This window comes from Fulmarus glacialis, unplaced genomic scaffold (genome assembly GCF_000690835.1).
Source record: "Fulmarus glacialis isolate BGI_N327 unplaced genomic scaffold, ASM69083v1 scaffold33746, whole genome shotgun sequence".
In the NCBI taxonomy this organism is placed as follows: domain Eukaryota; kingdom Metazoa; phylum Chordata; class Aves; order Procellariiformes; family Procellariidae; genus Fulmarus; species Fulmarus glacialis.
Genome location: NW_009216778.1, coordinates 24973 through 34848, shown reverse-complemented (window position 1 = coordinate 34848; position 9876 = coordinate 24973). Strand labels below are relative to the sequence as shown.

The following is a 9876-nucleotide window of genomic DNA, read 5'->3' as shown; positions in this document are numbered from 1 at the left end:
TTTTGTAGACCTGAAACTCCACAAAACCCCTCATTTTTATAAAGAGTTGTGTGTTCTTTGAAGGCTAAGTTCAAAGAGAAGAACATTAGTCTGTAAGGCTCAGATTCATAAATAACTTGCCTTGGAGGCTATGAACCTAAAATACTACAGGTTATATTTTTAAGCAGCCCTGGTAAAACTACTGAGCCCTTAAGGTAAAATTCAAGACACCCCCCTCCCCTTGGTATAGTTGTTTCCATGGTCCTTCCATTGCCTGGGCTTTTTTCAGTCCTGCGTTGGTGTAAAGGCTGTGCACCAGGCAGCTAATGCGTAGGCAATAGCTTCAGCGGCCCCTAGGCTTCATTCTGGATCAAAATGCAATTAGCTTGTCTGTATTAAATGCAGCAGTCTGACTCAGAGCTCCTGGTGTTCCCGAGTGCTTTGAATGGCCTATGTTCATGAGGTAGGTGAAAGGAAAGTATCTGACCATGTTCTTAAGTGTAATGGTAAGCTTCTGAAATCTTCTCTGCAAGAGCTAACCGAGTAAGAGGGACACTTGGTGTTGGCTGATGCTGCAGAGTGGTGCCCCTAGGCACCAGCTGTTTGGCCCTTGCCTTTTTAATGCTGGAGTCAGACATTCATGGCGAGTGCAGTATTTTCTACCCTGAGCTAGCCTGTTGGAAGTCTCTTTTGTCCAGTTTTTGCTGAACCTTTCTATTATAGATCCTTTTTACAAAGGCAGAAGTAGACTTGTAACTAAGGTAGTTATGGTGCCTTGAAAATAATCTTTGTGGATCCAAGGGGGTAGGAACCGTGCAGCTTAGCTCTTAAGAGGAGCTGGCCTGTAAGGAGGAGTGCTTAAGGCTGGGGCTTACTGAATTAATGGGCCTCAGGATATCTGCACACTAGATCACAGCTGATTAATAGGCTCATACAGGAGCACATGTTTTTCAGAGGGACTGTTAGGTTTGGTCTAAACTTGTTTGAAAACCTGTGCACCATAGTAAAAAAGCTGGGAGTAACCAGAACAGGGTCTGTTTTTCCCCCAACTCTGTCTCCCAGCTGTTGCTGGGTGTTCAGTTCAGCTGTTGCAGCTGATGCCTATCCACAAATGTGTGAACAGATACCAAGGTCTCAGCTGTTTAATCTCTGACACCTGTCCTCCTCCTCTTGCAGCTGACATCAGCCTTGCAGACTGGGGTCGCAAGGCCATTGAGATTGCAGAGAATGAGATGCCAGGGCTGATGAAGATGCGGGAGATGTATGCTGCATCAAAGCCGCTGAAAGGTGCACGTATCGCTGGTTGCCTTCATATGACCGTGCAGACGGCAGTTCTCATAGAGACCCTTTTAGAGCTGGGAGCTGAGGTAAAGTGTCTCTGAGTTTCTCCTTCAGTGTGCTCTTAGGTAATGCTCTGCCTGGGGCACTGCTTCTGCTTATATAACTACCTTAGGGGATCCTGGCAAATGTCTGTACTTTCTGGAAGAGACCTTGCTGCGATCTCCAGGTGGATGGATTATGTCTTCTCTCCTTAAGCAAAAAGCTTGTCATCTGTACTGTGTGCACCTCTGGGATGTGGTATGTGTCTTCCCTCTGGACAAGCTGCATCTTCATGAGTGCCTGTTTTGGGCTGGGTCGCTGGCTTCAGCAGCTCCGTCAGCTGTGTGTACAGCACCCTGAGCAGTGGTGCCGAAAGCTGCTCCCACGCAATTGTGTTGTGCTCGGGCATGCAGTGCTGTTGCTGGTAATGCTGAAGCTCTAGTGACCGCCTCCAGCACAGATTAGCCTGTATTAAGAAGCACACTGTGCCCTGGTAAAGTCAGCAAAAACTAATGAAGCTTTCTGAGAGTTCATGCTGGCCCTTGAGCTGTGCAGGAAAACAACAGGGAGGCAGTGTGGTTCAGTGATCGAGGGCTGGGGACTCCACTGACTTTGAATTTGTTGTGTGGCTGTGTATGAGTTACCCTGGTCCATGTTAAAGACTGAGATACCTATAAGCCATTTACTGCATTGTGTCTTCTGCCTGGCTTGCTGAACGAAGTCCAAACATCACGGTTGAGTGTTCACTGTACAGGCCATGAGGAGAGCCGGGCATCTGAGCAGAATCCACATAGCTTGCGTGCTGAGCAGGGAGCTGACTGGAACTTGATGATGGATTTTGTTAAGTATGTATGTGATCTGAAATTCCTTTTTCCTGAAGTTTAGCTGCTTGAACTTAGGCTGCCCAGAGGTGCTCTATATGGGATCCGTCCCGGGGAATGGTTAGAAGAGTTGAGCAGTGTCATGCTGATCAAAAGGCTCTGGGAGAAGGGGAAGCTCTCTCTGTAGCAGCTAAGGCATTTCCTCAAAAAGTGGAGGGGTTAGGTCTAGACAGCATGCTATGTTAACAAAGATAGAATAAATGCTCTGTGCCTCAGAGTATAAGTTCTAAAACTGTAATAAAAATGCATCCTCTTCATAACCAATGATGTAAGTATTAGGCTCTGAGCCCATCAGGTATGCCAGTTATTCTAGGGTCTATGTCATTATCGCAAACTGGTGTTACAGATCTGAGGATGCAGAGTTGAAGTGGCTTATGTCTTGTATCAAGTGCTTGAAGTGTAAAAAATATATAGGTATTCTGCATACTTTGAATTTCATGACATCATCTGATGTCATTTGTACTGATATGGAGGGAGCTTAGAAAAACCCTGGTGAGGAGGTGCAGTGCTTAAGGTCATGAATTCAGTTTTCCTGTGCTCCTTCCAGGTGTGTTTTCACTGACAAGTGGTGGTTGCGTAGGCTCCGATGAGGTGCTTCCTACTGCAAGCCTTACTTTGAAGTGTCAATTCTTGATAAAGTGGGATAAGTATCTGAAAGCAGGCTGAAGGATTATGCCTTATTACCCTCAAGGTCTGTTACAATTAAGCACACAAATACCTGCCAGTCAGCCCTGTAGGGAGCAGAGTGAGAACTCGTGTGTGGCTCTGGGATGCGGTGGTTTCTGTGCCCGCTGGGGAGCTGCAGTAGGTATGCAGATACTTTTCAATGCAACTCAGCAGCATGCTGTTGCTTTTCTAGGTGCCTGAGCCTAGTTATGAAATCTGTGGGGAAAATGCTTAGCTCAGCTGGAAAAGCTTCCATGACTGAAGCACAGAGTGGGAGTTGGGTGAGCATAATCTTGGAGAATGCCTGTTGATAGAGTGTAGAGTTTCAGCTGCATTTCTGACTCTTCTGAGTGCCAGCAGGTGTGTTACTGCATGTCCATATCCCTCAGTGGACACTTGCTATGTGGCTGTTCTGAAAATCTGAACTTTATTGACCAAAACTTTCTAAACCCACCCTACTGTGTACTTTCTGAAGATCTATAGCTGAATGTATGCTCTGGCTGTCTGGCAGAAGCTCTCGTGAGTAAGGAGATGGCTGAATATGTGGCACAGCTAAAGCTCCATTACATTCTCTCCCAAAGTGACATTATTTTTCCTGGCCTAGTCAGATATTTAGTTTTCACCTTAACTTTGCAGAGCTACTGAGAAAAGCAGGAATCTGCACTAATATGCCTTTCTGCTCTTGCTCCCTTTTTAACTCCTGTGTCTGGAAGAGGGTGCCTGATATCTCAGAACTTTGTTCAGCAAACAAAACTTGAGTTGTTTTCCAGGTACAATGGTCAAGCTGCAACATTTTCTCCACTCAGGACCACGCTGCAGCTGCTATTGCAAAAGCTGGTATTCCTGGTAAGTTTTCCATGTTCTAGTTTGGCTCTGAGTTGGGGTGTACTGCCTGTTCTAGCTAAATCAAACTGTGTACAAATCAAGCTCTTCTGAACAAGCTTCACGATAGAAATAGCCCATCAAAAGCAGTGGCTGTTACAAAACAGGACACTTGATTCAAGCTGCATTGCATCAGACTATGCATGGCGCTCCTGACAATGGCTGATGGTAGGCTATGAAAGAGCCTGGCTGTATGTTACCAGGTTTAAGCCTGGTCATTAAGATGATGGAGTGGGCTGGCTAATTAAACGGATTGGTGTGTAGGTGTGTGCACATGGAGGTGTGTGGTGCTTTCCAGCAAGCTTGGTGCTAAACGGGTCGGGGGAGGGATGTTAACTGCAGTGTGCCCTGTTACAGTGACAGGGTCAATACTCAAGATACTTTAAGGCTAGAGCTAGGCCGGCTGTGTTGCTGCCTAATATCCCTGAAGCGGTTTGTGAGGATGCTGCTATTTTGTTACTGTCACCTTCCAATAAAGAGTAATTCCTTGTGGATCAGTATGAATACATTAAGCTGTCTGCTGTGTTACTCAGCTTAGGGATGTGCAGTCCTCATGGCTCTGTGCTGGGAACTGCATGGCCTGAGGCCAGATGTTGGCAGAGGCTAACTCCTGTTTCTGGCAGCCTGGTTCTTTGCTTTGGGAGGTGTCCCTCATTTCTGTTATTATTGGCTATTGCCACAAGTCCTTCCCCAGCTGTGGTCCATTCTAAGGTAACAGAAGAAAGTGGTGCCTTCATTGGCTCCTTTAGCATTCCTAGCTGCAGGCATCACCTCCTCTGCCTCTCGCATATGATGTCAAAGGACCAGGCAGGACTCTCTAGATCTGATGTTAGGATATTGCCTTTCTCACTGCTCTCAACACCCAAAACTCAAGAGCAGTTTACAGGTGAAGTGTTTGTCTAAGTTTTTGACCTGTGCCCTTGGTGTCCTTGTTTTGTGGAACTTGCTCTTTTTGTTAATATTGCATTTCACGTACTGAATTTATGAGACCTTGGAGGAAAGCTGATCCTTTGGATACAGTATGAGATACTGATGAACACTTCAAAAGGGGCAATTACATGATTGGCTTTTCATGGCTCAAGAGTTAGTTTTCTGTGTAAACAGTGAAAACATGACAACATAGCCAAATGTTGGGGTATGTAAATCATGTGCCTAATATTCGTTTGAATGGCTGAGTACCACTGGGGCTCAAGTGTAGTGTGAAGCCAGTACAAATGCCTGGAAAGGCAAAAATACTGCTAGATACAACATGCTAGTGGTTGCAGCATATTGCTGGTGGTAGATGTACTGATAGAGAAATATGCCCTAATAAGAGCAGACAAGGCGTGGCAGCTTGGATTTTAGCACTGTGCTAGAAACTAGAATTTAAACTCAGAGTTGCTGAAGAGTTTGTAGTCTGGTGCTTAGCTCATGCTGAAGTCTAGTTCCTCTTTTGTGCTGTGCTAGAAAGTGCTGTAGTTTTGTTTCCATTTGTCTGTATCAATATATCCACTGGCTATTTCTAATTCCTGGTAACATAGGGTGTATTAGGGGAGCAAGTGGGGTAGGTCCGCTTTAGTTTGCTTTGCCTTCTCCCTCTTAACATGAAAGAAGAATAAGGAGAGCAGTGAAGTCTCAAAAATTTTGACCAAGTTCGTGGCCTGGAATAGAAGGCAAAGAGATTTCACTTCTGCTCATTCTGAGATCTTTTTTTTTAAGGCAAATGTCTTTTCTGGCCTGCAGGCACAGATAATCATCTGTCTGTTGACTCTGCTACTGAGAGCTGCTGATGAAATCTTCCTTTGGCTGCTTTACTACATGCTGAGTAAGAAACTGGCTAATTGTTTGTGTTTGTTCCCATGCAGTGTTTGCCTGGAAAGGGGAGACGGATGAGGAATATTTGTGGTGCATTGAGCAGACCCTGTACTTCAAGGATGGGCAGCCCCTCAACATGATTTTGGATGATGGTGGAGATCTTACCAACCTCGTTCATACCAAATACCCGCAGCTCTTGAAAGGTGACTTGTATTTTGTTTTGTCAGGCAGAGTTCTCCTTCGGAGGCTGTTTAGGCAGTCTGTTTCTGTGGGAATTCCCTGCTTGTGTAAAATGGGGTGGGGGAGGTGGGAAAGGCATGTGCAAACAGGCTATGAATGAGTCTATGAAAATTGCTTACAGTCCAAGACCAGAATTTCTTATCTGCAGGAGCTGTGTCCGTCTCTGCTCTGTAATATATAAGCTACAGTGACCTGTCCTGCCCATCCTTCACAGTGCCCATTACCTGAGAATGACCAGTGGTACTACTGACTTGCCAAAAGCTTCCTGGAAATGGGCTGTGTTTTAGAATTGCTTAATGTCTGCTTGCAATTAATATTTTCAACATTAATGCTTTTTCTTCCCCATCCTCTTAGTGCACCTCTGGATGAAGTCATGACAACCTGTAGCCTTTCTTGGAAAGGGAAGTTTTCTACCTTATATAAACTACAAGGCATTAACTCATCCAGTTTACATCAGCGAGGATGCTGATGGAATCAGGGTTGGGACTTGTGCTTTGGCTTACTACCTTCAGTGTAAGTTAGTAAAACTAAAAACAGATCAGTGTGCTGTTACTAGCACATGTTTATGTAAAAATATTTATCTGAATGGAATTTGGCATGACCTGCAGTAGTAGGCTGATCTGTGCCTGGCAAGTATGACAGATTGTCCTTAGCTCTGCCAGTGTCCATCTGTGCTGCTGCAAGCCACAGATGCCCAGCGTTGCTAAAGGGCGTGTTTCATCTGGGATGTGAAGAAAATTGGATGGTGATATGGGGTGGAAACTAAACTGATACAGTGAGATGTGCTGATGCTCATTCTTGGTCTGTAGAGGTGAGGCTGCTGTAGAAGCCTGCTGGATCAGCTCTCCTCTGACTCTTGCACTGCTTTAAGAGGAAGCTATGGGGAAAAAATCTGGAGGCAGCAGGACATGGATAGGGCTGTGTGAGGGGAGGAGTCTGGGGCTGCTTCCCATCCGTGTGCTCATGCGGGTAGGGGCACAAGGAAGAGGAAACTTCTGTGTGACAGGCCTCACTTTATCCTTCATCCTCAACCTGATGTCATTAGTAATCCAACAGTCAACATCTTTGTGTTATTTAAACTGTAATGAGAGGTTTTCATTGGTGTCTGCTCAGCTGTGCTGGGATTCCCTCTCTTCTGTCAAAGGTCTCTTGCTTCCTAGATTGCCTCTGTGTGATGTTCATGATCTCTTGCTTTCCTGCCACTTGATGCCAAGGAATACCACAATTCTTCATGCATCCCCGGCATTGTCAGAGGCCAAAAAATGTATTTTCCATGTTCGTACTCTGTTTTGCAGGGTTGTTTCCTTGCCATGAACATGCAACACCTCAGTTGGTGTCCTGGTTCCTGGGGGTCCTTGTGCTGAGCTCCTTTCACTCTTCCAGCTCTCCTGCTGTCTGCTTCTTTCTCCCCTCTAGCCCTTTGCTCCCTCTTACTTGTCTTGTGTTCCTGGTGTGGAAGGGACCAGTATAGTACAGTGCAGTAGGGCAGTTGCTGTTGAAATGTCTCCTGTCTTGGTGTCCATCTCTAGTCTGCCATTGATAAAAAACATCCCTACTGCCTGGGGTTGCTTCCTAAATTCGTAGGAATGGCTCTTCCACTGGGTTTTTAAAGAATCTAGGCAGGGTGCCATACCTGTCAGCATTTCCCTTGCCAAAATATGTGCGCTGTCTGCACTGACGATAGTTCAGAAGACTGATCTCTGTGGAGTGTGACAGAACTTAATCTGTTTTACCTTCTAGTCCATTGCTCCTTGGAAACAGCAAAACTTCCAGAATGGGACCCACTGAGTAGAGTCTTGATCTCATTTAACTGAGCTCTGTGCTTAGCCCTTTGTTGCAAAGACTGCTTAAATGAAGCTGTGTAGCATCCATTTCTTTGTAACTTGAAGATAATAGAGGCTAATATATCCTAAGGGCTTGTGGTGATATTTGACCTCTTTGGGGAAGAGGTAGGACAAGAGTAACATTAGCAGAGCATGCACAGTGTGTGGAAAGACTGGATTGTTAGCACAGGAGATGTTTCGGCATGCAGCGTCTGAAAGTGCCATTTGCCATTTAAAGGCTGGACAAGTTTTCTGGGCTAATTTCAGAGGAAACTGTCTATATTCCATGCTTGAGCTGCTTCTAATTTAAACAAGTTAGTTCAGTCCTGGTGTGCAACTAACAGTTGAAAGTAGGGCTCATTCAAGTCTACTTCAACTAGGAGATGTGTTAAATAGCTGTGTGGAAATGCTCAGCAAGCTTTCCTTCTCCCTAATTGTGACTGCTGTTAGAGGGCAGAATGGCCTTTGTGCTACTGGCTTATTCCACTAAACTAAATGCCCTTAAAACCAAGATAAATGAAGGTAGGAGGGGGAAAACTAGAACTGAACAAAGGGGAAAGTCGTGTGAACTCATGCAAGGGTTGTCTCTGGCATCTGTGCAGAAGACTACTGTTGAAAAAGGATGGAGAAGATTGGATCATTGTGATCCATTGATGCAGAGCTGCTCATTGATCAGGTAAGAAATACAGGGGAGCAAAGCAGGTCTGAGTGTTTAGCAAGGCTTTTTCAATTTAATTCAACCTTTTTCTTGCTGTAGGCCCTTTGCTGTTCTCCTGTCACTTAAGTCACTGAGGCATTGAAATTGAGTGGTGTAGGCAGCACTTCTTTCAGCAGAGTTGCAAAGTAGTTTAGACCAGCTACAGGTGTCACCTGGGGGCAGCAGGCAGGTGGCCTTCAGGGAAGGGAAGCTGCTGGTGTGTGTGATGTGAGGTTCGCTGAGTGCAATTTTAAAGACAATCTGCTAAGCTTAGAAATGTCAGCCTGGAGAGCTTTTGAAGGGTGACGAGTGTGTCTCCTATTTGCCAGATAGACCAGAAAAGAGAGGACAGGTTTGAACTGGAGGTTTCTGCCATGACCTCCCACAGATCCCCTTCACAAGGGGATGATTGTACTTATCTAGGCAGTTGCACTGGAAAATAGATACTTTTGAGGGGCTTACTACAGATGCTGTATTTCACTGTGCATCAGGCAATGTTCTTTAAACTGTGCTGTCCCCTCCAAGCAAGCCCTAAACATGCTAAAGCATGAACTTGTTCTCTCTGCAGGTAACCATGTGGGGAGTCTAGTTACCAAAGGCTCTGTGTGAGGTCTGTGATGAGACAGACCTCAGTGGGGACAAATCAGCCTAATCAAGCTTTATTTCCTTCTAGCGTGGTTGGTCTCACTTCCTTTGTGTGAGACAGAGTGCTGGAGCTTCTACCTGGTAGTCTGGGAAGTGAAAGGGAGGTCTAATGGCTCTGTCTGTCTTAGACTCCATTGAGACATCTGTACAAATTCTGGTTTGAAAACCACTTTGAATCACACTTGGAGATTTAAACTGAAGTTGTCTGTGTTCTTGGCTTGTGTAGCTCATCTAGGCTTAGATCAGTTTGCAGCTTTTTTTTTTAAGCAGCAGGGATGGGTTTGAACCAGAATCGGCATCTGCATGCTGCTAACCTGACTAGAGGAGTTTGGATGAGGGGGTTGTAGTAGCATCTCCATGCATGGAGTGTGACTGTGGGGGTCCCCCCACAGGGGGTGCGTTAGGGGGTTGGGGGGGGCCAGAGTTGGGGGGCTGCCACGGGTCCCTCCAGTTTGGAAGTGGGAAGAGCTCGGACCGGGGGCATGTGTCTCCCAGATGCAGGCTGGGGAAAATGCAGTAAGCTGCGCTTCCTGAGGGCTTAAGTTGTGAACTTTGAAGATTACTTTAACAAGCTTTATTCTTTCTCGCTTAATTGAGCTCTGGTACAAATTTGGGATTCCTCTTTCCTCCCTTTCCCCCCCTTGCAGGGGGGCTGACCTTAGCCCCTGGGTTCCTGGCGGCTGTTGACGTGGCTCTTGTTCCAGCCAGGCAGGTAAAACACCGAGGGTCGGGGCAAAGCACCTGCCTGCCTTCTCCCAGGAACCATGCTCCTGTAGCCTGCTAGGGAGCCGTGCTGGGGAGGCACAGCACCCCTGGGTGCCTGGAGGGTGCAGGTACCTGCTCGGGAGCCGTGCTGGGGAGGCACAGCACCCCTGGGTGCCCGGAGGGTGCAGGTACCTGCTCTGGAGCCGTGCCGGGGAGGCACAGCACCCCTGGGGGCCCGGAGGGT

At 46.4% G+C, this 9876-nt stretch overlaps 1 protein-coding gene across 1 annotated transcript in view; it reads left to right on the top strand.

Moving 5' to 3' along the window:
- The first annotated feature begins 1160 nt into the window (after window positions 1-1160).
- Window positions 1161-9876, top strand: part of AHCY (adenosylhomocysteinase) — a 25256-nt gene continuing 16540 nt past the window's right edge. The window contains exons 1-3 of the mRNA XM_009579428.1: window positions 1161-1346; window positions 3617-3692; window positions 5573-5725. Coding sequence (XP_009577723.1) covers window positions 1212-1346; window positions 3617-3692; window positions 5573-5725 — 364 coding nt within the window. The 5' untranslated portion in view covers window positions 1161-1211. The remainder of the gene's footprint in view (window positions 1347-3616; window positions 3693-5572; window positions 5726-9876) is intronic.